Source organism: Hemitrygon akajei, chromosome 9 (genome assembly GCF_048418815.1).
Source record: "Hemitrygon akajei chromosome 9, sHemAka1.3, whole genome shotgun sequence".
Classification (NCBI taxonomy): Eukaryota; Metazoa; Chordata; class Chondrichthyes; order Myliobatiformes; family Dasyatidae; genus Hemitrygon; species Hemitrygon akajei.
Genome location: NC_133132.1, coordinates 144,367,003 through 144,389,941, shown reverse-complemented (window position 1 = coordinate 144,389,941; position 22,939 = coordinate 144,367,003). Strand labels below are relative to the sequence as shown.

Below are 22,939 nucleotides of genomic sequence, written 5' to 3'. Positions count from 1 at the left end.
AGGCATCAGACTAGTAACCTGAAGGTCACTGGTTCGAGCCTCAGCTGAGGCAGCGTGTTTGTGTCCTTGAGACATAAAACCCATGCACTTAACAACACATTGCTCTGTAATGTCACTGGTGCCCTTCCCTTGGACAACATCGGTGGCGTGGAGAGGGGAAGGCCTGCAGCGCTTGGGCAATTGCCGGTTTCCCATACAACCCTGCCCAGGCCTGCGCCCTGGAAACTTCAGGCGCAGATCCATGGTCTCTCGAGACCGATGGATGCCACCAACCAGCCACTGCTTTATCCATGCTAGAATCTTTCCTGTAATACCACGGGCTTGTAGCAAGAGAAGTCTTAAATAAATCAGGAAGGCATGAAATTGCTCAAGCAGACAGTGTGAAGTAGAATTCTAAGAGATTCTACAGATATGTTAAGAGCAAAAGGAATCCAAGGGACAAAATTGGTCCTCTGGAAGATCAAAATGGTAATTTATGTGTGGAGCCAAACAGATCAGGAAGAGCATAAATAATACTTTTGCATCTGTAATTACCCACGAGATGGACACAGAGTCTACAGAAGTGAGGTAAATCAGTATCGATTTCATGGACCCTGTACAGATTACAGAGGAAGAGGTGTTCGCTACCCTGAGCAAAATCAGGGTGGATAAATCCCCAGGGCCTGACAAGGTATTCCCTTGGACCCCATGGGAGGCAAGTGCAGAAATTGCTGGGGCCCTAGCAGAGGTAATTAAATCATCCTTAGCGACAGGAGAGGTACCAGATGATTGGAAGCTAGCCAATGTTGTTCTGCATTTAAGAAAGGCTCGAAACATAAAGGAAGAAATTATAAGCCAGTGAGTCTCACATCATTTGTAGGAAAGTTATTGAAAAATATTCTGAGGGTCTGGATATATAAATATTTGGGCAGACATGGACTGATTAAGGATTGTCAGCATGGCTTTGTGTGTGGTAGGTCATGCCTAACCAATCTTATAGTTTTTCAAGGAAGCTGGATGAAGGCAACACAGTGGATGTTATTCACATGGACTTTAGTAAGGCACTTGACAAGGAATTGCATGGGAGGCTGGTTAAGAAGGTTCAGGTGCCTGGCATTCATGATGAGGTAGGAAATTGGATTAGACATTGGCTTTGTGATGAGAAGCCAGAGAGTGATAATAGATTGTTGCCTCTCTGACTGGAGGCCTGTGCCACAGGGATTGGTGCTGGATCCGTTGTTGTTTGTCACCTATATCAATAATCTGGATGATAATGTGTTAACTGGATTAACAAATTTGTGGATGACACCAAGATTGGAGGTGTAGTGGACAGTGAGAAAGACTATCATGGCTTGCAGAGGGACCTTCATCAGCTGGAAAAATAAACTGAAAAATGGCAGATGGACTTTAATGCAGACAAGAGTGAGGTCATACACTTCAGTATGACCAGCCAGGGTAGGTCTCAAACAGTGAATGGAAGGGCACTGAGGAGTGTGGTAGCAGAAAGGGATCTGGGAATACAGGTCCATAATTTATTGATTGTGGTGTCACGGATAAATAGGGTTATAAAGAAAGCTTCTGGCACATTGGTCTTCATAAATCAATGTACTGAGTACAGGAGATGGGATGTTATGCTGAAGTTGTATAAGACATTGGAGCATTTTGTGCAGTTTTGGTCACCTACTTACAGGAAAGTTGTAAACAAGGTTGGAACTGTACAGAGAAAATTTACAAGGATGTTGCTGGGTTTGGAGGACCTGAGGTATAAGGAAAGACTGAATAAGTTAGGACTTCCTTCCTTGGAATGTAGAAGATTGAGAGGAGATTTGATAGGGGTATACAAAATTGAGGGGTATGGATAAGGAAAACACTTTTTCTATTGAGGTCAGGTGGGACTACAACCAGAAGTCATGGGTTACGGGTGAAAGATGAGAAGTTTAAGGGGAAGATGAGGGGAAACTTCTTTGCTCAGAGGGTTATGAGCATGTGGAATGAGCACCAGCAGGATTGGTGCATGCGAGCTCAATCTCTAACTTAAAGCGAAGTTTGGATAGGTACATGGACAGTAGGGCTATGATCCTGGTGCAGATCGATGGGAGTAGGCAGCTTAAGTGGCTTGGCACAGACTAGATGGGCCAAAGGGCCCGTTTCTGTGCTACAATTCTCTATGACTATCCTTCAGCAATTCTATTCTCTTTGGTGAAAGTCCTCATGGCTTTCTTTCTGGAAAACATGACTGCCTTTACATTTCAGGAAGGCTTTTTGCCTACCTCTGTCTGTGTATTTTATCCCTTATTTTATTTCAGCTGGAAAAAGAAGGGATACCATCCACAAGGTAACCACTCGGCTGTGGGCATACAAGTAGATTCTACCCAGTCATTTGTTACTTGTACACTGTGTGCAAAGTTACTATAGGCAGCTCATCAGCACCTTAAACATCTACAGTTTCATGTTAAGCTCCCATTTTACAAAATCCAATAATAGGGTGTTCTTTACAGCTACATGGAAAATAAATACTTTGGCTCCAACATAACATAACAAGGAGAACTGCCACAACAAAGTAGCATCCATCGTCATCGCCCTATCACATGGCCATGCCTTCTTCTCACTACTACCATCAGGCAGGAGGTCTCACACCACCAGGTTCAGGAACAGTTATTACCCTATATCCATGAGGCTCCTGCACCGGCTAGGATAGCTCCACTCTCTGCTACTCTGAATTAACTCTACGATCTACAGACTCACTCTCCAGGACTGTTTACAACTCATGTTCTTGGTATTATTTTTATTTGCACAGTTGGTCTTCTTTTGCACATTGATATTTGCCAGTCTTTGGTTATGTATCTTATATGTAAAATTCTATTGCATTTCTTTTACTCCTGTAGCTGCCTACAAGAAAATGAATCTCAAGGTGGTATATGATAACATATACACTGGACACTTGGATAATAATTTTACCTTGAGCTTTGAACTATGAACTTTGAAATGTGATGATGTACAAAAGGTCAATATTGTTTTCAGAAGTGTGCTTTCAGGAGAGTGAAGGGCCCTCTCTGTTGCGCGTACATTTCTACTTCAGTTCCCTGCAGCGGCGCTCTGGCAGGAAATCAGTAGGAACCTCATTAAGCTGCATAAGTGGCCACTTCTAGTTGCTCTCACCATGTCCCCCCGGAGTCCTGCAGAACTCCCCATGAAGATGTGGCAGGAGATCTGAAGAACCCCGTGGAAATTCACACTTTGCAGAGATAGAATCAACTCCAATAAAAGCTCAGCTTCATCATGTACTCTTTTATATCAAAGTGGCAGGACTTTCATTTTAATATCACATAAAATATCAGCTTTAATAAATTGAAGGGAGCTATATTCCTTTGATATGAAAATAGAATCTGTAAATATATTTATACCGCTAAGACTTTTAAGCCTGCTGCAAAAATCCTGTTGTTCAAATGAGCACTCGCAGTTCCCTGGATCACAAGATTTCCATTCCCCATTCTGGTTCCCCTTTTACACCTTCTCTTCTCACATGCTAACACCTCCCTCTGGTGCTCCTCCTCATTCCCTTTCTTCCATGGTCCACTCTCCTCTCCTATCAAATTCCTTCTTCTTCAGTTCTTCCACCTAACACCCCTCAGTTTCTCACTCCATCCTCCGTCCCTCACCTGGCTGCACTGATCACCTCTGTGCTTGCACTCCTTCCCCTCCACCACCTTCTTTTTCTGGTTTCTTCCCCATTACTTTCCAGTCTGATGAAGTATCCCTGGTCAAAATGTCAACTGCTTATTCCTCTCCATTGGTGCTACTTGACCTGCCGAGTTCATCCAGCCCTCTGTGTGTGTTTCTTTTGATTCCCAGCATCTGCAGGATCTCTTGTGCTTGTCACAGTATTTGTAATTGTTATTTCACAGTAGTGGATTTACTTGGTCTGACATTGACTCCAATGAAAACTGGCACTTGCTGAGCAAAACTCTATTAAGCAGCAAGTAATAGAGTCTGCAAGATTTTATAAACAGTAACAAAGAAATAAAATGAAATAGTGCAACATTACCAGTTGTGATATTGCATAACCTATGATAACATCTCCTTCAGGAACATCCCAGGATACACTGGCTGAGTTGGCCTTCAGGTGACTGACAGTGACATTCACAGGAGCTGGTGGTCTATCAGCTGAAAGACACAAATTAGTTGTGGACGTAAGACATATTTCCTCAGGCAGTTGTCAAAAAATGTGACAAATATTTATCTCTAAGTGCAGTAAGACATTGAAATGGTCATCTGGCATTAGCAACCGATGGAACACTGTTACTTTTATGATGGTAAGGATGAAGTTTAAGGAATATTTCATTTAAATAAAAGCATTCACTTAATTAGCCCTTTGAGCAACATTTATTACCTCTATAAAATGAGGGTATCATTTCTGAAAATGCCTGCAAAATATTGCTGCCTTCTTTGGTATCATCAGACCCATTCCACCCTCCCTCAGGTGAAGGAAATGAGATGGTTGGGCTTCAGGGATCGCAAGTCCCATAAATGGCTGACGGCTTCCATTCCTTCAGGACGAAGTGATTTGCATCTACATATTAGATGTAATGATTTCACAGAGGGGTGGTGAAATACTCTTTGTACAGATTGGGAACCAACTGCAATCAAGAGGTATGGTGATAGGAGCCAGTAATACAAACAAGAGCCAGTCTTCAATTGAATAAATATACAACACTCTCTGTGAAGACAGCAAGTAACTGGCTCAGAACAGAGACCACTTAAGAGATGTAGTTTAGAAACCAATATATTGTTGTATATATCAACCAAACCTATAAATAAAAGTGCTGAATTAATTGCCCTACATCAAACTGGGCATCAGGCAACTTTAGCTGAGATGTTTTGCAGCATTATAATCGAGATCAAGGAAGATTCCAGGCTAGCTATTTTATGACTTAGCAAAGACACCTTAATAGGCATACTTGCCTGTCAATGAACATGCAGGAAGTTTGTGTGCTGAGACAGTCAGCCTTCATAATACTAATGAGGATCAGAATCAGAAATAGGTTTATTATCACAGACATATGTCATGAAATGTGGTGTTTTGCAGCATAAATGTAGTGCAAGACGTAAAAAATTCTATAAGTTCCAAAATAAGTATATAGTGCAAAAGGCAAAAAATGAGGTAGCGTTCATGGGTTCATGGAGCGACCGTTCAGAAATCTGACGGCAAAGGAACGTAAGCTCTTCAGGCTCCTGCACGTCCTCCCCAATGGTAACATACCAAATCTCCTCAAATTCCCAATGACAGAGCCACTGACATGCCTTCTTCATGATTTTGCACGTCAGCCATTTTTGCACTCAGAAGCTTTTACAATCCTGATTTACTTTATCTCAGATGTGTTTAATAGTCTTGCCAGTTATGTGCTCCCTTGTAAATACGTAATTCTATTGTCTATATCTAAAATGTTGAAGTAAGCTGCAGTGGTAATTGTAGAAATTAGACATAAACATAGACATAGAAAAGCATAGCACATGAACAGGCCATTCGGCCCACAATGTTGTGCCAAACCAGCTAAAAAGTAAATCATAAACACACAAACACTAATTCTTCCTTCCTACACCATGTCCATATCCTTCCATCTTCCTTACATCCATGTGCCTATCCAAGCATCTTTTAAAAGCCTCTAATATATTCACCGCTACCACCATACCAAACAATGCATTCCAGGCATCCACAACTGTCTGAGTAAAAAACTTACCCCTCACATCTCCCTTGAACCTACTCACTCTCTCCTTTGAGGTATGCCTCTGGTAATAGACGTTTCAAATAATGGGAAACAGATGCTTTCTGTCCACTCTATCATGTCTCTCATAACCTTGTAAACCTCTATCAGATTTCCTCTCAGCCTCCAATGAACCAGAGAAAACAACCCACATTTATTTAGTCTCTCATGATATCACATGCCCTCTAAACCAGGCAACATCCTGGTGAACCTCTCCTGCACCCTCTCCAAAGCCTCAACATCCTTCCTATAGCGGGCAACCAGAACTCCAGCTGTAGCCTAACCAGAGTTTTATAAAGTTGCAACATAACTTCTTGACTTTTGAACTCAATGTCTCGACTAATAAAAGCAAACATTCCATTAGCCTTCTCAACCACCTTATCGGCCTGTGTAGCCACTTTTCAAGGAACTATGAACTTGGATCCCAAGGTCTCTCTGCTCAGCAACACTGTTAAGGATCTTGCCCTGTCACTGTCTCCTTGCATTTGCCCGACCGAGGTGCAACACCTCACATTTATCTGGATTAAACCCCAACTGCCATTTCTCAGCCCATATCAGAAACTGGTCTATATCACGCTGTGTTCTTCGCCAGTCTTCTGCACTATCCACAACTCCATCAATCTTGGTATCATCTGTAAATTTACATTTACATCCAGCTCATTATTATGCATTACAAACAGAAGAGTCCCAGCACAATTACATTCAGTTATTTGCTGTTACTGTTGTTCTTAAAGAGTATAAAAACTTAATGTGCTTTATGTTCAGGGAAATTCTTCCTGGTGATTCTCCCAAGTGATTCTTCCACCAGGGTTCCTCTGCATGCTGAATAAAGGCCGATAACATCTATAGTTCCGCGTAGCTCATTCAAAGTCCTGGCACGTTCTTTACAATGAGCATATAAATAAAAGCAACCAAATGCTTTTGAGTTGCTCTGAGAGGTGCTATTCCATCATACCGGCTGTTGGGTGTAGGCATGGGCTGAGTGAAGTGAGCTTGCTATCTTGCTCAAATGGAAGACAAAACCAACAGCTCATTATCAGGCCACTCTCAGTAAGTTTCCAGAAACCAGCAACATTGTCGGCAAAAGACTGTCAATACCTTGCCCATCTATTTCTTAAAAGAAGAAATCCATGGTTTGTACCACAGGAAGAAAACTCAAAAGCAAAAAGTTTTAGAACTTTTTAAAAAAATAAGTATAAATCACAACAGTGGTATATAGACTACTGTGCCCCTGACTTCTCTCTGTGCCTTGCACACTACCACTTCAGAATCTGTCATGGACCCATTGCTAGCCCTATTCTTTTTCTCATTTGCATATTACTCCATAGCAAGAACTCTGGACATATATATGCTGGTGACATTTCCTCCTAATGTTCTACAATTCACTTCCACTGCCTCTCTTGCTCATCCGAAATGCAGTCATATGAAAGCAATGCAAATCCAACAGCGCTTCAGAACTTAAACAGCTAAAAAGTCATAGACACAAGAGACTGTAATCAACATAAAGGAGCTGGAGGTCTGATGAATACTATCAACCCAAATATTAACTGTCCGCAGCTGCTGTCTGAAACATTGAATAGCCCTAGCTCCAAAGCAATTCTCCAATCCACTTATTTAATTGGCTCTTTAAAAAAACCTTTGGGTACATTTTATCTCATAAAATTCATGGCTGATCTCTCTGATACTGAAAATTTTCAAGCTGTTCTATCACAATAATCTTAACTACAGGCTATAGTAATTTCCTGACTTCAGATGTGATGCTAACTATTCTACAATACCTGGTTTCTCACGGTTGCATTTATAATTCACAAGCTTCTACAGATGTACCATGGAGAGCACTCTAACTGGCATCATCACTGTCTGGTATGGGGGAGGGGGCACTGCAAAGGATCAAAATAAGCTGCCAAAGGTTGTAAACTCAGTCAGCTCCATCATGGGCACTAGCCTCCCCAACATCCAGGACATCTTCAAAGAGAGATGCCTCATAAAATGAGGCTTCCATCATTAAAGACCCCCATCACCCAGGACATTCCCTCTTCTCATTGCTACCATCAGCTAGGAGGTACAGGAGCCTGAATGCACACACTCAATGATTCAGAAACAGTGTCTTCCCCTCTGCCATCCAATTTCTGAATGGACATTGAACTCATGAACACTACCTCACTACATTTTTTTTCTTTTTGCACTATTTATCTAACATTTTTAAATATATTCTTGCTATAATTTACAGTTTTTATTATATATTGTAGTGTACTGCTCTGCATAACAATAAATTTCATGACATACGCCAGTGATATTAAACCTAATTCTGAATCTGATTAACAGACCATTTGCACATTTCCAATACTTAGTGTAATATAATTGTCATGCACTTTGAACAATCTCTTTCAGTAACTATCTTCACATGGTCTTAGCTATGACAGCAAATACTCAGATGTATCACTTCCATGGAGAAGGTGAAAAAACACTGATGTCAAACAGCAAACATCAGATGGTAACCTGTCTTAAAGAATCCTATTATTTATAATTTAAAGTCAATTTGGTTTGCTATTCAAAATATAGTCGCATTCACGAGTATCAAAGATTGGCGAAAGGTTGATCAGCATATTAAACTGATGAGCATTGTTTGAACAAAGCATAAAATTAATGCACTATTCATAAAACCTTGCATCAATCCAAACTGGCCTAATTAAGACTAATTGCCCAATGATCACATTTCTATTTATCGGCTCAGTGATCTCATTATTCCAATTTCATTTCTCTTCATGACAGAATGTTAACTTATCTACATATGTATTATTCGATGGATGAGCCAAGAGGACATTTGGATTCCATGTCATTCTTTTGTTCCACAAGACATGCTGACGGAGAGAGCTACTGCACAGAATTAATGGTCAGCTCATGAGTCCATCTTATGTGGTTCCAGAAACAGTCATATTTCCTCAAAGAACAGTTGCCTACCCCAGCAGATATGTGACATGGATACTGGTTGTCCAAGGTAATAAATACAGTAGTATTATCCAGAAGTATGGTCAGCCTATTGGAATCCATAAAGTATGACCCACTATCACCTTCTAACAGAAAGAATTAGCAACTTGAAGATCACTGTAAAATATTCTGTAGAAGGAAAGGATGAGTTCCAGGTGCTGTCCATAGATCCCATTTGCCAGGATTTCCTTTTCCTTGATGCAATGGGGTGAATGGGCTGAATTGCCACAACTGCAAGGTGCCTAGCAACCTGAAGCAGGTTCTGAGTGACACAGAGGCCTCACACTTTGTATCCTGATGTGCCACAGTGGAACAGCCTGGTGGACTTTGATGGCCTGTTGCTGTCAAGAGCTTTCAAACTGCCTTACCTCTCAGACAGATGAAAAAGTAATTTAAAACACCTTAAAATGCAAACAAATAATCAAAAGGGTAATGTTTTAAATGGGATCCCTGCCTGTAAGCCTTGCAGGTGGAGGGGTCCAGTGCAAAGTACATTTCTGAGCAGATCAGTGATGAACCCAGTGGTAGAGTCGGAGGTTCGTGGCAGCTTGATACATGCTCAGGATTGAACGACTGATAGACGGGGGTTCTCTATGGAACCACCATCCATTAATCAGTACAATTTGGTCCAAAGTGTAAATGTACAATGACACCTTATGACACCTGCAGTCATTCAAGTTCTTTTCTTCCAGTTCTGCATAGACACATCAAAATGAGCACAAATAGCATTTAGAGCCTGGTCACTATTCCATTGAAACTGGAGCATCAATAAAGCTCCAACACTGAGTGGGTTCGAGCAGTTCATTTCATATTAGCATGATGGCATGGAGTACAGACAGCAACGAACCCAGCACTGGATCCCTTTCCAATCCGATACCTTTTAGACAGATAGATAGATAGATAGATAGATAGATACTTTATTCATCCCCATGGGGAAATTCAACTTTTTTTTCCAATGTCCCATACACTTGTTGTAGCAAAACTAATTACATACAATACTTAACTCAGTAAAAAATATGATATACATCTAAATCACTATCTCAAAAAGCATTAATAATAGCTTTTAAAAAGTTCTTAAGTCCTGGCGGTAGAATTGTAAAGCCTAATGGCATTGGGGAGTATTGACCTCTTCATCCTGTCTGAGGAGCATTGCATCGATAGTAACCTGTCGCTGAAACTGCTTCTCTGTCTCTGGATGGTGCTATGTAGAGGATGTTCAGAGTTATCCATAATTGACCGTAGCCTACTCAGCGCCCTTCGCTCAGCTACCGATGTTAAACTCTCCAGTACTTTGCCCACAACAGAGCCCGCCTTCCTTACCAGCTTATTAAGACATGAGGCGTCCCTCTTCTTAATGCTTCCTCCCCAACACGCCACCACAAAGAAGAGGGCGCTCTCCACAACTGACCTATAGAACATCTTCAGCATCTCACTACAGACATTGAATGACACCAACCTTCTTAGGAAGTACAGTCGACTTTTAATGCACTCCTGCAATGTCTGCTCTCCAGGCAGTCTCTGAAAGCGGACTGCGGACTAATGCAGCCTTCATTCAGCCTGTAGTGCATCTGTTTTGCTTTGAGAATGCGTTTTTCTCCATTAAAAGCTCTACATGTGACTGTGTATTCCCAATATCAACAAAGTGATAGTTCATTGGTCTTGCTTCATTTCCTTGTGGCTTGAATGTGAAAACAGAAGTCTGACTGTCCATGACTGAACCGGTTTGCACTCAATATCATTTATCACTGTTGAATCTTTACACAACATAGAAATGATGAAACACTGCTTTGTAGTAAAAAATATGCATAATAACCCCAATAAGACTTTTTGCTCAATGATACTGTATCCTTGTGTACTTGCCCAATGAAGCAGTGGAGGCTACCTCAGTAAATATATCTATGACAAGGTTGGACAGACTTTTGCATAGAACTGGAATTATGGATTATGGGGAAAAGCCAGGTAGGTAGAGATGAGTTCATGGCCAGATCTGCCATGATCTTACTGAATGGCAGAGCAAGCTCGACGGGCCAGATGGCCTACGCCTGCTCCTATATTTAACATTCTTAAGTTATATGACATGGTGCATTTGAAAACTTTATTTTAATGTTGTGTGCTCAATATAAATGGCATACAGAGCAAATGATATTTCAAGGCACAGACTGTTATTTACTGTATAGAGACTCATGGTAACACAAAAAGAACAAAAGTTAGTTTTGATTTATCAAGTGTGTCTCTGTGTTGCAGATTTCGAAGATTCACTAATTCTATGGCTGAGGAACATTATTTTTAGGCAGGGCACAATGGAATTATTTTTATTTTCTTTATTTAGAAATGCAGCATGGTAACAGGAACTTCCAGCCCAACAAGCCTACACCACGTAATTAGTCTAATGTTATGCTAACTGTGATGCTACTGTACAGCCATGGAGATGAAATATCAGTCCAGTTCTTGAACGCTATGACGTAGCTATGTTTGGAGGATACTGTGTGTATACTGCAGGCTTTGCAATGATCTTGAATGGTGTAGACATCAACAGCAGTTCTAGGGCTGTTTATGTACAAAGGGAACTTGAGGTCATTGCTCAAATGGTGACACATATGGATAGGATAGTGAAAAATATTTGGCTTCCTTGCCTTGATAGGCAAGAGTATTGAGTATGACAGTTGGACAGTGGATGTCAAAGGGCAAAGGAGAGGCAGTGGATGTTATTTACTTGAATTTCTCAAAGGCATTTGATAAGGTACCACACACGAAGCTGCTTAACAAGATCCTGTGGTGTTACAGGAAAGATGCTGGCACGGATTGAGGAATGGTTGACAGGCAAGAAGCAGCAAGTGGGAATAAAAGGAGCCTTTTTCTGGTTGGCTGCCAGTGACTAGTGGTGTTCCTCAGGGTCAGTACTGGAACCGCTACTTTTCACATTGTCAATGATTTGGAGAATGAAATTGATGGCTTTGTGGCAAAGTTTGCGGATGATACCAAGATAGGTGCAGGGGTAGGTATTGCTGAGGAAGCAAAGTGATTGTAGCAGAACTTGGACAAATTGGAAGAATGGGCAAAGAAGTGGCAGATGGAATACAGTGTTGGGAAATGTATGAAAATGCACTTTGGCAAAAGGAACAATAGTGCAGACTATTATCTAAATGGGTAGAAGGTTCAAACATCAGAGGTGCAGAGGGACTTAGGAGACCTCGTGCAAGACTCCCTGAAGGTTAATTTACAGGTTGAGTTTGCAGTAAAGAAGGCAAATGCAATGTTGGCATTTATTTCAAGGGGAATAGAATATAAAAGTAAAGAGATAATGCTGAGCCTTTATAAGAGACTAGTCAGGCTGCACTTGGAAAATTGTCAATATTTTTGGGCCTCATCTCTCAGAAAGGGTGCATTGTCATTGGAGAGAGTTCAGAGCAGGTTCATGAGGATGATTCCAGGAATGAAGGGGTTAACGTATGAGAAGCGTTTGGCTGTTTTGGGCCTGTACTCACTGGAATTTAGAAGAATGCATGGGGATCTCATGGAAACCTACCAAATGTTGAAAGGACTAGGCAGAGTGGATGTGGAGAGGATGTTTCCTAAGTTGGGGGTATCCAGAACTAGAGGGCACAGCCTCAAAATTGAGGGTCAACACTTTAGAAGAATTATTTTTAGAAGAATAAGGAGAATTATTTTTTAGCCAGAGAGTAGTGAATGTGTGGAATGCTCTGCCATAGAATGAGGTGGAGGCCAAGTCCGTGGGTATATTTCAAATGGAAGGTGATCGTTTCCTGATCTGTCAGGGCCATCAAAGGATATGATGAGTGTATGGGGTTGAGCCATGATGATCTGGGATCAGCCATGATGAAATGGCAGGGCAGACTCAATGGGCTGAATGGCCTAGTTCTGCTCCTATGTCTTACGGCCTTATGAACATCATGTTACAGCTGTACAAGATTTTGGTTAGATCACACTTGGAACATTGTGTTGAGTTCTGGTCGATGGAAATGATGTGGTAGCACTAGAAAGAGTCCAGAAGAGATTCATCCAGATGTAGACTGGACAGGAAGATTTTAGTTACAAGGAGAGATTGGATTGTCTGGGATTGTTCTCACTGGAGCACAGAGGCTGAGCCATGACATTATAGACATTTATAACATTATAAGAAGCATAGATAGGGTAGGAGCCGCATTCTTTATTTCAAATGTTGAGGAGCCTGACACGAGTGGATGTAGGTCTAATGTGAGAGGGAAATATTTAAGGAAAATCTGAGGGACAAGTTTTTCAAACAGTGGACAGTGAGTATGTGCTGATGGAAGAGGCAGTAGAGAATGGTACAAGCATAGTACTTCAGATGCATTGGGCTGGGTACTTAATGATAAAGAATAGAGGTTTATAGTCCAAATGCAGAAAAACACAATGTTCGTAGATAAGCATCATGATCAGCAAGGACAAATGGGGCTGATGGGCTCGATTATAGATTCAATGAGTCTACAGCTAGATAGTAAAGATATGGGTATATGTAAATTAACAGGTCCAGCCCTACAGTTAGGAATCCAAGTTACCCGTCTTTCTCCATATAGCTTTACGTGGCTTCTTGTTGCAGGCATATAAGTCGTGGTGATACTGCCCTCGGACTATTGAATACAGACAAGAGATTTCCTGAAGACCTGCTGAAGGGTCTCAGCCCGAAACACTGCTTCCTCTAAATCTTCATTTTAATTGTAACATGCAAGATGATCAAGATGTAACATTCAAGTTCTTCATAATTCCTAACTTGCTTAAGTAGTGAGTTCTTACTCCCAGTTGTTTCTGGCAACTCTAAGTCTGAATACTTGAAATCACAGTTTTGGATTGTCTTACCGCTTATTTTTCAGCAAATATCAGTGACAAAAGTCAAAACTTTTTGAACAGAAACACAAAAAACTGCTGCTATTTAAAGACTGTTTGTTCTAAGCACTGTGTAGTGCAGCCTTTCTCAACCTTTTTGCCCCTGGAGGAACCCTTGAAATAATTTTCAGGTTTCAGGGACTCGGTACATTAGCATGATCAGTAACTTCTAGATATAATAATCCAAAAGTAATTGTCAATGCTCTTTTGAGTAGAGAATAAATTTGTAGCTAATCTTTCTTGAAATTAATCTCTTTCTTTCCCTTTCATAAATTTTAAAAACTCATAAGACAAACATAATAAATTTCTCTATACTGTATCAAACTTGAAATAAGCATACAAGGATTTCATCTTCAATCAAATTGAGCGTCAAGACCATCCTTACTCTTGATGCTTGTTAAACAAGAAAAAGCTTGCACACATATGTAAGAAGTTGAAAACTGCAGCAAAATGTTCATTGCTTTCATATGAATGGCAGGATACTCTTCTTTCACAGAAATCCAGAACTTGTCCAGGGGCAGGTCAGTAAATCTCATCTTGAGTGCTCGATCGGAGAACTGCTCACAAAGTTCTTCCTCTTCTCTCAAAGTCAAATTCTCAGGCTGAGCAGAAGATTCAGAGAAAGGGTCTGTCACCCACTCATGTTGAAAGGGAGGAAAATACTGTTCAATTTTGCTCTTCCAGATGGCTTTTAATAAGACTTGAGATTTTCTGAAATCCTTCCTCACTCTCAAGCCCAAGCAGCAATGGAAACATTTCAAGATTTCCTTTTGCAACATGATTTTTGCAAAGATTCACTTTACTTTTAAATCCAAGAATCTTGTCACTTGAAGTCAAAACATTTTCTCTAGGGCCTTGCAGAAACATGCTCAGCTGGTTCATATGATGAAAAATATCTACAAAGTAGGCTAGTTTCAGCAGCCTTCATCTTCACAACACTCATCAAAACCTGGCCTACTATTTTCTTGAAAGTACTCCTACAATTCACCTTTCAGCTTAAACACTTTGTTGAAAACTCTTCCTCTGTTAAGCCACCGGATTTCTGTACATAGCAGGAGATTGCCGTGCTCTTCGTCCAGATTTTCAGTTTTTAAAACATTTTCTAGTGAACTGGTCTTAAAGCTACTAAATAACTTGCTTCCTGATTCTTTTCACTGACTGTGATTTAATTTTCAAAAGGTTTAATCTGTTTTTTTTTGAGATTTCAATAGCCATTTAAAATAATCAGCACTTTTACATGACATATGGCTGTGATTTATAGTTAAGTGTCTTTTCAATTTTGCTGGAGCCATTACTACATCAGGAATTTGTTTGCCACAAACTAGGTTAAATGGAATAGGACAGCCTGTAGCACCAGTCCATGTAAAACCCATTGGTCAGTAGCTTTCATTGTAAAGATTGACTTTTTTCTGTGTCTGTTATTGCACTAGTGCAGTAAAATGATTCGGAAGATTGTAATTCTTCAACAGTAACCTTATCAGAATTGTCCGTAGGCCTAGGCCATTAATCCTCCTCTTCCATTTCACACCTTCTCTTCAAAAATTGCAACACTGGACATTTTTAGAATGAAAATTTCCCTCCAGTTTTCTACTACACTGGTAGTTTGTTTGCTCTCAAAAGTCAGTCAGTGGCGCATTAGGGGAAGTATGAGGGAGGGAATATGGGAGAGAAAAGCTGACATCACAGCCCAAGTTGTGTGAGTCCATTGAATGCTTAGAAAATGCACTTCACGCTCATCATCAGCCTACTGTACTACCCTCCGAGCAATACAGCGCACACCAATTATCAACTTTCTGTTCTCCCCTCCATGCAATAGAGGGCTCACCAATTGTCCTCCCCTATCTCGCGCCAAAAACTGAGAATGGATTCAACCAAATAAATACGGTCCTATTGTGCACCGCCATACTGGGGTGAGATTACTAACGGGGCTGTTTGGTCACTACCCGCCACTGTGAGCTTTAGCATCATACGTGGTGTGAAGTTCAAAAATCAATGTTTATTTTTTTAATCACAATCTCTCGCAGAAGACCTAGTGACCTTTCACGGAACCCTAGGGTTCCGTGGAATCCCGGTTGAGAAACACTGGTGCAGTATCTATCAGCCACACAAGCGCACATGACTGACACTAGTTAGAAACTGTTTGGCAATAGTCCCCTGACCCAATTAAGTGGCACAGTGTCCTAAATAAACAAAGGGAATCCCAGCTATTTTCTCAATTAGTTTTTGTTCCTTAAGAGTTATTCCAAATAAGTAGCTGCCCAGATTAACTGATAGCCCAACTAACCAGAATCCACTGTATATTTACAATACGAAAAGCATTAATAATCTTATGCATGCAATCATTTGCTGAAATAGGCATAATTACATGAAGCTAGACCATGCCAAAACATGGATGAAAGGGCACTTCAGTGATGCATCTAGGCAGCTTCAGGTTCCATGGTGTGGGTGAAAATGAAGAGCATTGACAATGGCTGATTTCCCAACGAGCTCATCAAATTCACTTAACTGAATTTGAAAATATCTGCCTTACTTAGTCCTGATGAAGTCAGGAAGGAAACAGGAAGTTGTGTGCATCTGTAACCTTCTTTTCTTTATTTTTTCTTTAAGCTGGAAGTCGTCATTGTCGTGGCTATCCCTCAAAGTCGAGGATGATGGTCTTCGTTCCGTTTCCACAGAGCGAAGACGCCTGTTCGTGTATTTGTTTAATGTGTACTTGATGTAGCACTCCAAGAAGCACACGATACTTCACAAATCAACCAACTGATTCCAATGGCATGGAAACCATGACGACTGGAGCTGATGGATTTGTTGCAGCCTTCATCCGCCTTCACAGCCATTGAGTTCGAAGTAACTTCGTCCGCCTGTTCCACCGTTGAGGTCTTGTTTGGATTGTTCTTTGTCAGGGACCTCACCCTCGACCTTACCGCCATGGGTGATCCTACCAGGAGCATAGCTCCAGATGGCATCGCTCTCAGGATCTCAGGACCACACAAGCTTTTCCACCACGACAAGGTGACAATCCACGGAGAAGAAGCTGGAAGTATAGCTTCGATGGAGCAAACTTGCCATAAGGAACATATTGGTATATCGGAACAGGAGAAGCCATTCAGTTCTGCTACTCATTATTCACCACATCCCCTTAGGTAACGGAAAATCTATCAAATTTCTGCTTGAGAGTTGTACAAAGTAGCGGGGTGAAGCTACCCTTCTATGAAATGCATGTACTGGGGAACACAGACAAAATGCTGGAGGAGCACAGCAGGTCAGGCAGCATCTAAGGAAAAGAGTAAACAGTCAACTTTGCATCGAGACAGTTCTAATGAAGGGCCTTGGCCCGAAACGTTGACTGTTTACTCTTTTTCATAGATGCTGCCTGACCTGCTGAGTTCCTCCAGCATATTGCGTGTGTTGTTTGGATTTCCAGTATTTTTTCTTGTTTGTGATTGGACTTACTGAGGTCCCTCTCAGGAGCACTGCCTAGTAGATGTCTCTCTTGACTGCTCAGTAAAGTAGGCCAAATGTCAGCGTGCAGGGCCAATACAGAGGTTAACATTGAAGAGATGTGAGCTTGTGATTTCAGCTATCCCTATTTTGAGCTGGCATTGACTCAGCAGGATTAAACCTTGTCTTAATGTCAGACTGGACTGTAATTTGGGAAGTCAAAAATTAATAAACTTTTTAAATAAAAATACAGAAATTGGTCTGTGCAATCGGCAGGCATGCAGCCCTTTGTTCCTATCCATAAGACCATAAAATATAGGAGCAGAATTAGGCCATTTGGCCCATCGAGTCTGTTCTACTAGTTTATCATGGCTGATCCAATTTTCCTCTCAGCTCCATTCTCCTGCCTTCTCCCTGTATCCCTTCATGCCCTGACCAATCTAAGATCTATTAACCTCTCCCTTAAATATACATACAGACTTGGCTTCCACAGTTGCCTGTGGCAACGATTTCCACAGATTCACCACTCTCTGGCTAACAAATTCCTTCTCATCTCCATTCTAAAAAGACGCCCCTCTATTCTGAGGCTGTGACCTCTGAGGTGTTAGACTCTCCCACCATAGGAAACATCGTCTCCCCATGCACTCTATCAAGATCTGTCACCATTCGATAGTTTCAATGAGGTCACCCCTCATTCTTCTGAATTGTAGTGAATACAGGCCCAGAGCCATCAAATGCTGTTCATATGGCAAGCCATTCAATCCCAGAATCAATTCATGAACTTCCTTTGAATCAAAGTTTGAGCATTAGGAAGGACAGGAGTAATACTATTGCTGATTCAGTCAAAAAAAAATGTTCAAGTGCTTCCTGTAGAGCACTGCAGATAGGACTACAAACTAATACACTTGGCAAGGAGAAATGCACAGAGGTCACACATCCCACATGATTTTTCATTCTTGTGACTGAAGATCTAAGAGTCAAGTCAAGTCAAGTCAAGTCACTTTTTATTGTCATTTCGACCATAACTGCTGGTACAGTACACAGTAAAAATGAGACGACATTTTTCAGGACCATGGTGCTACAGGTAACAGTACAAAAACTACACTGAACTACGTAAAAACAACACAGAAGAAAAAAACTACACTAGGCTACAGACCTACCCAGGACTGCATAAAGTGCACAAAACAGTGCAGGCATTACAATAAATAATAAACAATAGGCACAGTAGAGGGCAGTAAACTGGTGTCAATCCAGGCTCTGGGTATTGAGCAGTCTGATGGCTTGGGGGAAGAAACTGTTACATAATCTGGTTGTGAGAGCCCAAATGCTTCGGTGCCTTTTCCCAGATGGCAGGAGGGAGAAGAGTTTGTATGAGGGGTGCGTGGAGTCCTTCATAATGCTGTTTGCTTTGCAGATGCAGCATGTGGTGTAAATGTCTGTAATGGCGGGAAGAGAGACCCTGATGATCTTCTCAGCTGGCCTCACTATCTGCTTCAGGGTCTTGCGATCCGAGATGGTGCAATTTCCGAACCAGGCAGTGATGCAGCCGCTCAGGATGCTCTCAATACAACCCCTGTAGAATGTGGTGAGGATGGGTGGTGGGAGATGGACTTCCCTCAGCCTTTGCAGAAAGTAGAGACACTGCTGTCAAGGTCTTGTTTAAAGGTCAGCGAAGCAGCCGGTTGCTTTTGGATTATCACTGTATGTGTCCCTCATGGGAAAAGAAAACATATTTGTGTTGTAATAAACACAAGAATTTCTGCAGATGTTGGAAGTCCAAATCAACACACACAAAACACTGGAGGAACTCAGGAGGTCAGGTAGCATGTATGTGTGTAACAGTTGACATTTTGGGCCTAAACTCTTCTTCAGGACTGGAAAGGAAGAGCGAAAATGCCAGAATAAAAAGTGAAGTGAGGAGAAGGAAGATAGCTAGAAGGTGATAGGTGAAATCAGGAAGGTGGGAAAGGTAAAGAGTTGGTGATGAAGGAATCCGATAGAGAGGACAGTGGACCATGGGAGAAAAGGAAGGAGGAGGTGTACCAAGGGGAGGTGATAGGCAGGTGAGAAGAGGTAAGAGGCCAGAGTGGTGAATAGAAGATGAGGGGAAAGGGAGGGATTTTTTTTTACTTGAAGTAGAAATCAATATTCATGCCATCAGGTTGGAGGCAACGTAAGGTGTTGCTCCTCCACTCTGAAGGTGGCCTCATCATTTCACTACAGAACACCAAGGACCAACATGTCAAGATGGAAATAGAAATCAGAATTAAAATGTTTGGTCACCGGGAAGTTCTTCTTTTGGCAGATGGAGCAAAGGAGCTCCACGAAGTGGTCGCCCAATTTATGATGGGTTTCACCAATGCAGAGGAGTCTGCATCAGGAGCACCCCAGGCGACCCAGGCACAATAGGTGACCCCAGTAGATTCGCATCTGAAGTGTTGCCTCACGTGGAAGGGCTGTTTGGGGTCCTGAATGGAGGTGACGGAGGAGATGAATAGGCATGTGTAGCACATTGGCCACTTGCAGGAATAGGTGCCGTGAGGAAGATTAGCGGGGAGGAATGAATGGGCAAGCGAATCATAGAGGGAGCGATCCCTGTGGAAAGTGGAGGTGGGGGTTTGGGAGGGAATGATATGTTTGGTGGTACGATCCTTTTGGAAATGGCAGAAGTTGCAGAGGATGACGTGCTGGATGCAGAGGCTCATGGGGTGGTAGGTAAGAACAAGAGGAACTCTGTCACTGTTAAGACGGTGTGAGGATGGGGTGAATGTGGATGATTGGGAAAAGGTGAAGATGCCAGTGAGGGCAGTATCAATGGTGGAGGAAGGGAACCCCCATTCTTTGAAGAAGTGGGACAATTTGGACGTCCTGTAAAGGAAAACTGCATCCTGAGAACAGATGAGGCAGAGACTAAGGAACTGAGAAAAGTGAATAGCATTTTTGTGTTTTAATTGTGGATTCCTGGATACCTCAGAGACATCTTTAATTGATTCGAGTGCTTTAATTTCAAGTTTTCTGTGGTGAGTTTCTACTGATGGTGAAGCAGCACTGCCTGTGAAAGACCCATCTCTAGCCTGAATTACCTAGACAACCAGGATAAAGCAGTCTTCTCTGGGGAGTCTGCAGAGCAGTTTAAGGATTGCTAATGTTCATCATCATTCACTGTTCATGCTGGGAAAGAGATTAGCTAAAAAGATGGAAATTAAAACCAGGATCTGGGTTTTCTTGCTGCAGAGCAAATAATCCGATGCTAGGATATTTGTAATTGCCTTTAATGGGGAAGTATTGTCCTACAGATACCCTGGGTAGGAAGAAAGGAAGCCAGCTTGAAATTGAAGATAACGTCAGGAGACTGGGCAGCACTAGAGAGAGTAGGAAATAAATCTTCTCTTTGATCTGACAAAATTGAAGGTGAGTCCCCTCCCTGATCACTGCCTTTCTCCAGACTTCACACCACAAATTCACATAAGCCATCTGGTTCATTGTGATGTTTGTCCATTTAGAATGTGCTTGGAGGCAGAACTGGATGCACGTCAACTCTGGCAGGGTTTGCAGTCCATTTGTTCCTACAAAGCGAAACCTATCATTATGAATTGCAGTGATGCTCCACTCCCAGATGAGCTCAACGCCTCTTATGCATGCCTTGATAGGGAGAATACAACTACAGCTGTGAGGACCCTGTGATCTCCATCTTGGGGGCCAATGCCAGGCCGTCGTTCAAGAGGGTAAACGCTTGCAAAGCGGCAGGGCCCAATGGGGTACCTGGTAAGGCTCTGAAATCTAGGTCAACAAACTGGTAGAGTGTTCAAAGACACCTTCAGTCTCTCACTGTTACAGTCAGAAGTTCCATCTGCTTCGAAAGGGCAACAATTATACCAGTCCCGAAGAAGAGCAGGGTGAGCTGCCTTAATGACTTTCATCCAGTAGCACTCACAACTACAGTGGTGAAGTGCTTTGAGAGGTTGGTTGCGGCTAGAATTAACTCTTGTCTCGCCATGGACCTGGATCCACTGCAATTTGCCTATTGCCACAATAGGTCTACAGCAGATGTGATCTCATTGGCTCTTCATGCATCCTTGGATCATCTGGACAATACAAATACCTATGTCAGGATTTTGTTTATTGACTACAGCTCAGTGTAGAACTCCTACAGTTATGATTGAAAAGCTCCAAAACCTGGGCCTCTGTACTTCACTCTGCAACTGGATCCTTGACTTCCTAAGCAGAAGACCACAGTCTGTGGAATTAACATCTCCACCTCGCTGACAATCAACACTGGCATATCTCAGGGGTGTGTGCTTATACTCTCTCTACATCTATGACTGGGCAGTTAGGCACAGCTCAAATTCCATCTATAAATTTGCTGATGACTCCTATTTTTGTCAGAAATTCAGATGCTGACGAGAGGGCATATGGAAGGGAGATATATGAGCTAGTTGAGTGGTGTCACAGTAACAACCTTGCACTCTAATCAGTAATTCCAAAGAACTGAATGCAGACTTCAGAAAGGGTAAGACAAGGGAACACACAGCATCATCACAGAGAGATTAGAAGTGGAAAGAATAGGCAATTTTCAAATTCCTGGGTGTCAATATCTCTAAGGACCTAACCTGGGCCCAACACATCAATGCAGTTACAAAGAAGGCACAGCAGTGGCTATATTTCATTCGGAGTTTGAAGAGATTTGGCACTTTTTGTGAAGTACTTTGCATGTCTCCACCGTACATAACTTGCCATGGTTTGGGAATGGGAAAAAAAGACACAGCATGTGAAGGTGAGGAGAGATGCTACAGAGAACTACCAGAAAATAATCTGCAGAATCTCAGACCAGCTTGCCTCTTAGTCATCTGACTAAACCAGGTGGGGTGAGGAGGGTGAAGGGTCGGAGTGGTGTGGTTGAGTGATGAGGAGGTTTTAAAAATAATTGACTGTGGAAATGAAAAGCAATGGACATTTATTTCAACACTTCTAGTTGCAGGGAGAGTGGAAATGGGGGTGGTTTTTGGCAGTGATGTAAGGAAAAAGAATTGCTAACTTATGCTAAATTGGAGCCAGGTTTGTGCTGTGATCAAAGGAGCCCAGACATATTTTAAATAAAATCTTCAGAGACAGCGTGGTATTTATTCATTTTTTTCCTGAATCTGGGCATCTCTAGTGGATAGCATTTATTGTTCATCGCTCATTGCCCTTCATAAAATGGTGATGAGCCAATTTCTTGAACTGCTTTAAGGTATTCAGGCAGTGAGGCTGTTTCAGGATTTAGACCCAGCTATGACGAAGGAACAGTGATGTATTTTCGAATCTGAATGATATGTGACTTTGTGTGCAACCGGTACCTGATTATGTTTCCAAGTAGCCTCGTATTCTCAATGGTGATACTGTGGTTTGATGGGTACTGTTAGAGTAATGCAGTGCACTTTGTAGATGGTAGATGTAGCAGACGAAGTTCATTGTTGGTGCAGTGAATCAATGACAGAGGTGTTGGACGTACTATTGATCAAATAATAAATACCACGGTGTTGAACTTCTTCGGAGTTGCACTCATCCGGGGGGCTGGGTGCCAGAATCTGGCCTCACTGCAGAATACTCAGCTCTGGTCTGTTCTTGTGAAGATGGCATTTATATGTCTAGTCTACTAGAATTTGAGATTAATGGTAACACCAACCCCCTACCTGACAAGATGTTTATGGTGGGAGAAATGGCGGTGGCCTTTTCTGTTAGATTCCTTCTTCGTCAGCCGTCAACTCCTCCACCTATCACCTCCCAACTTCTCACTTCATCACTCTACCTCCCACCCACTTTACTGCTCACCTAGTTTCACCTGTCACCTTCTAACATGTACTCCTCTCACCCTTTCCTTTCCAGTCCTCTCTGTCAAGAGGGGCCGGATGGACCCAAACGCAGGA

At 42.0% G+C, this 22,939-nt stretch overlaps 1 protein-coding gene across 2 annotated transcripts in view; it reads right to left on the bottom strand.

Moving 5' to 3' along the window:
• Positions 1 to 22,939, bottom strand: part of fndc4a (fibronectin type III domain containing 4a) — a 212,218-nt gene that overhangs the window by 125,367 nt on the left and 63,912 nt on the right. For both annotated transcript variants that reach the window (XM_073057187.1, XM_073057186.1), the window contains exon 2: positions 4,025 to 4,143. In XM_073057187.1, the coding sequence (XP_072913288.1) occupies positions 4,025 to 4,143 (119 nt within the window). The remainder of the gene's footprint in view (positions 1 to 4,024; positions 4,144 to 22,939) is intronic.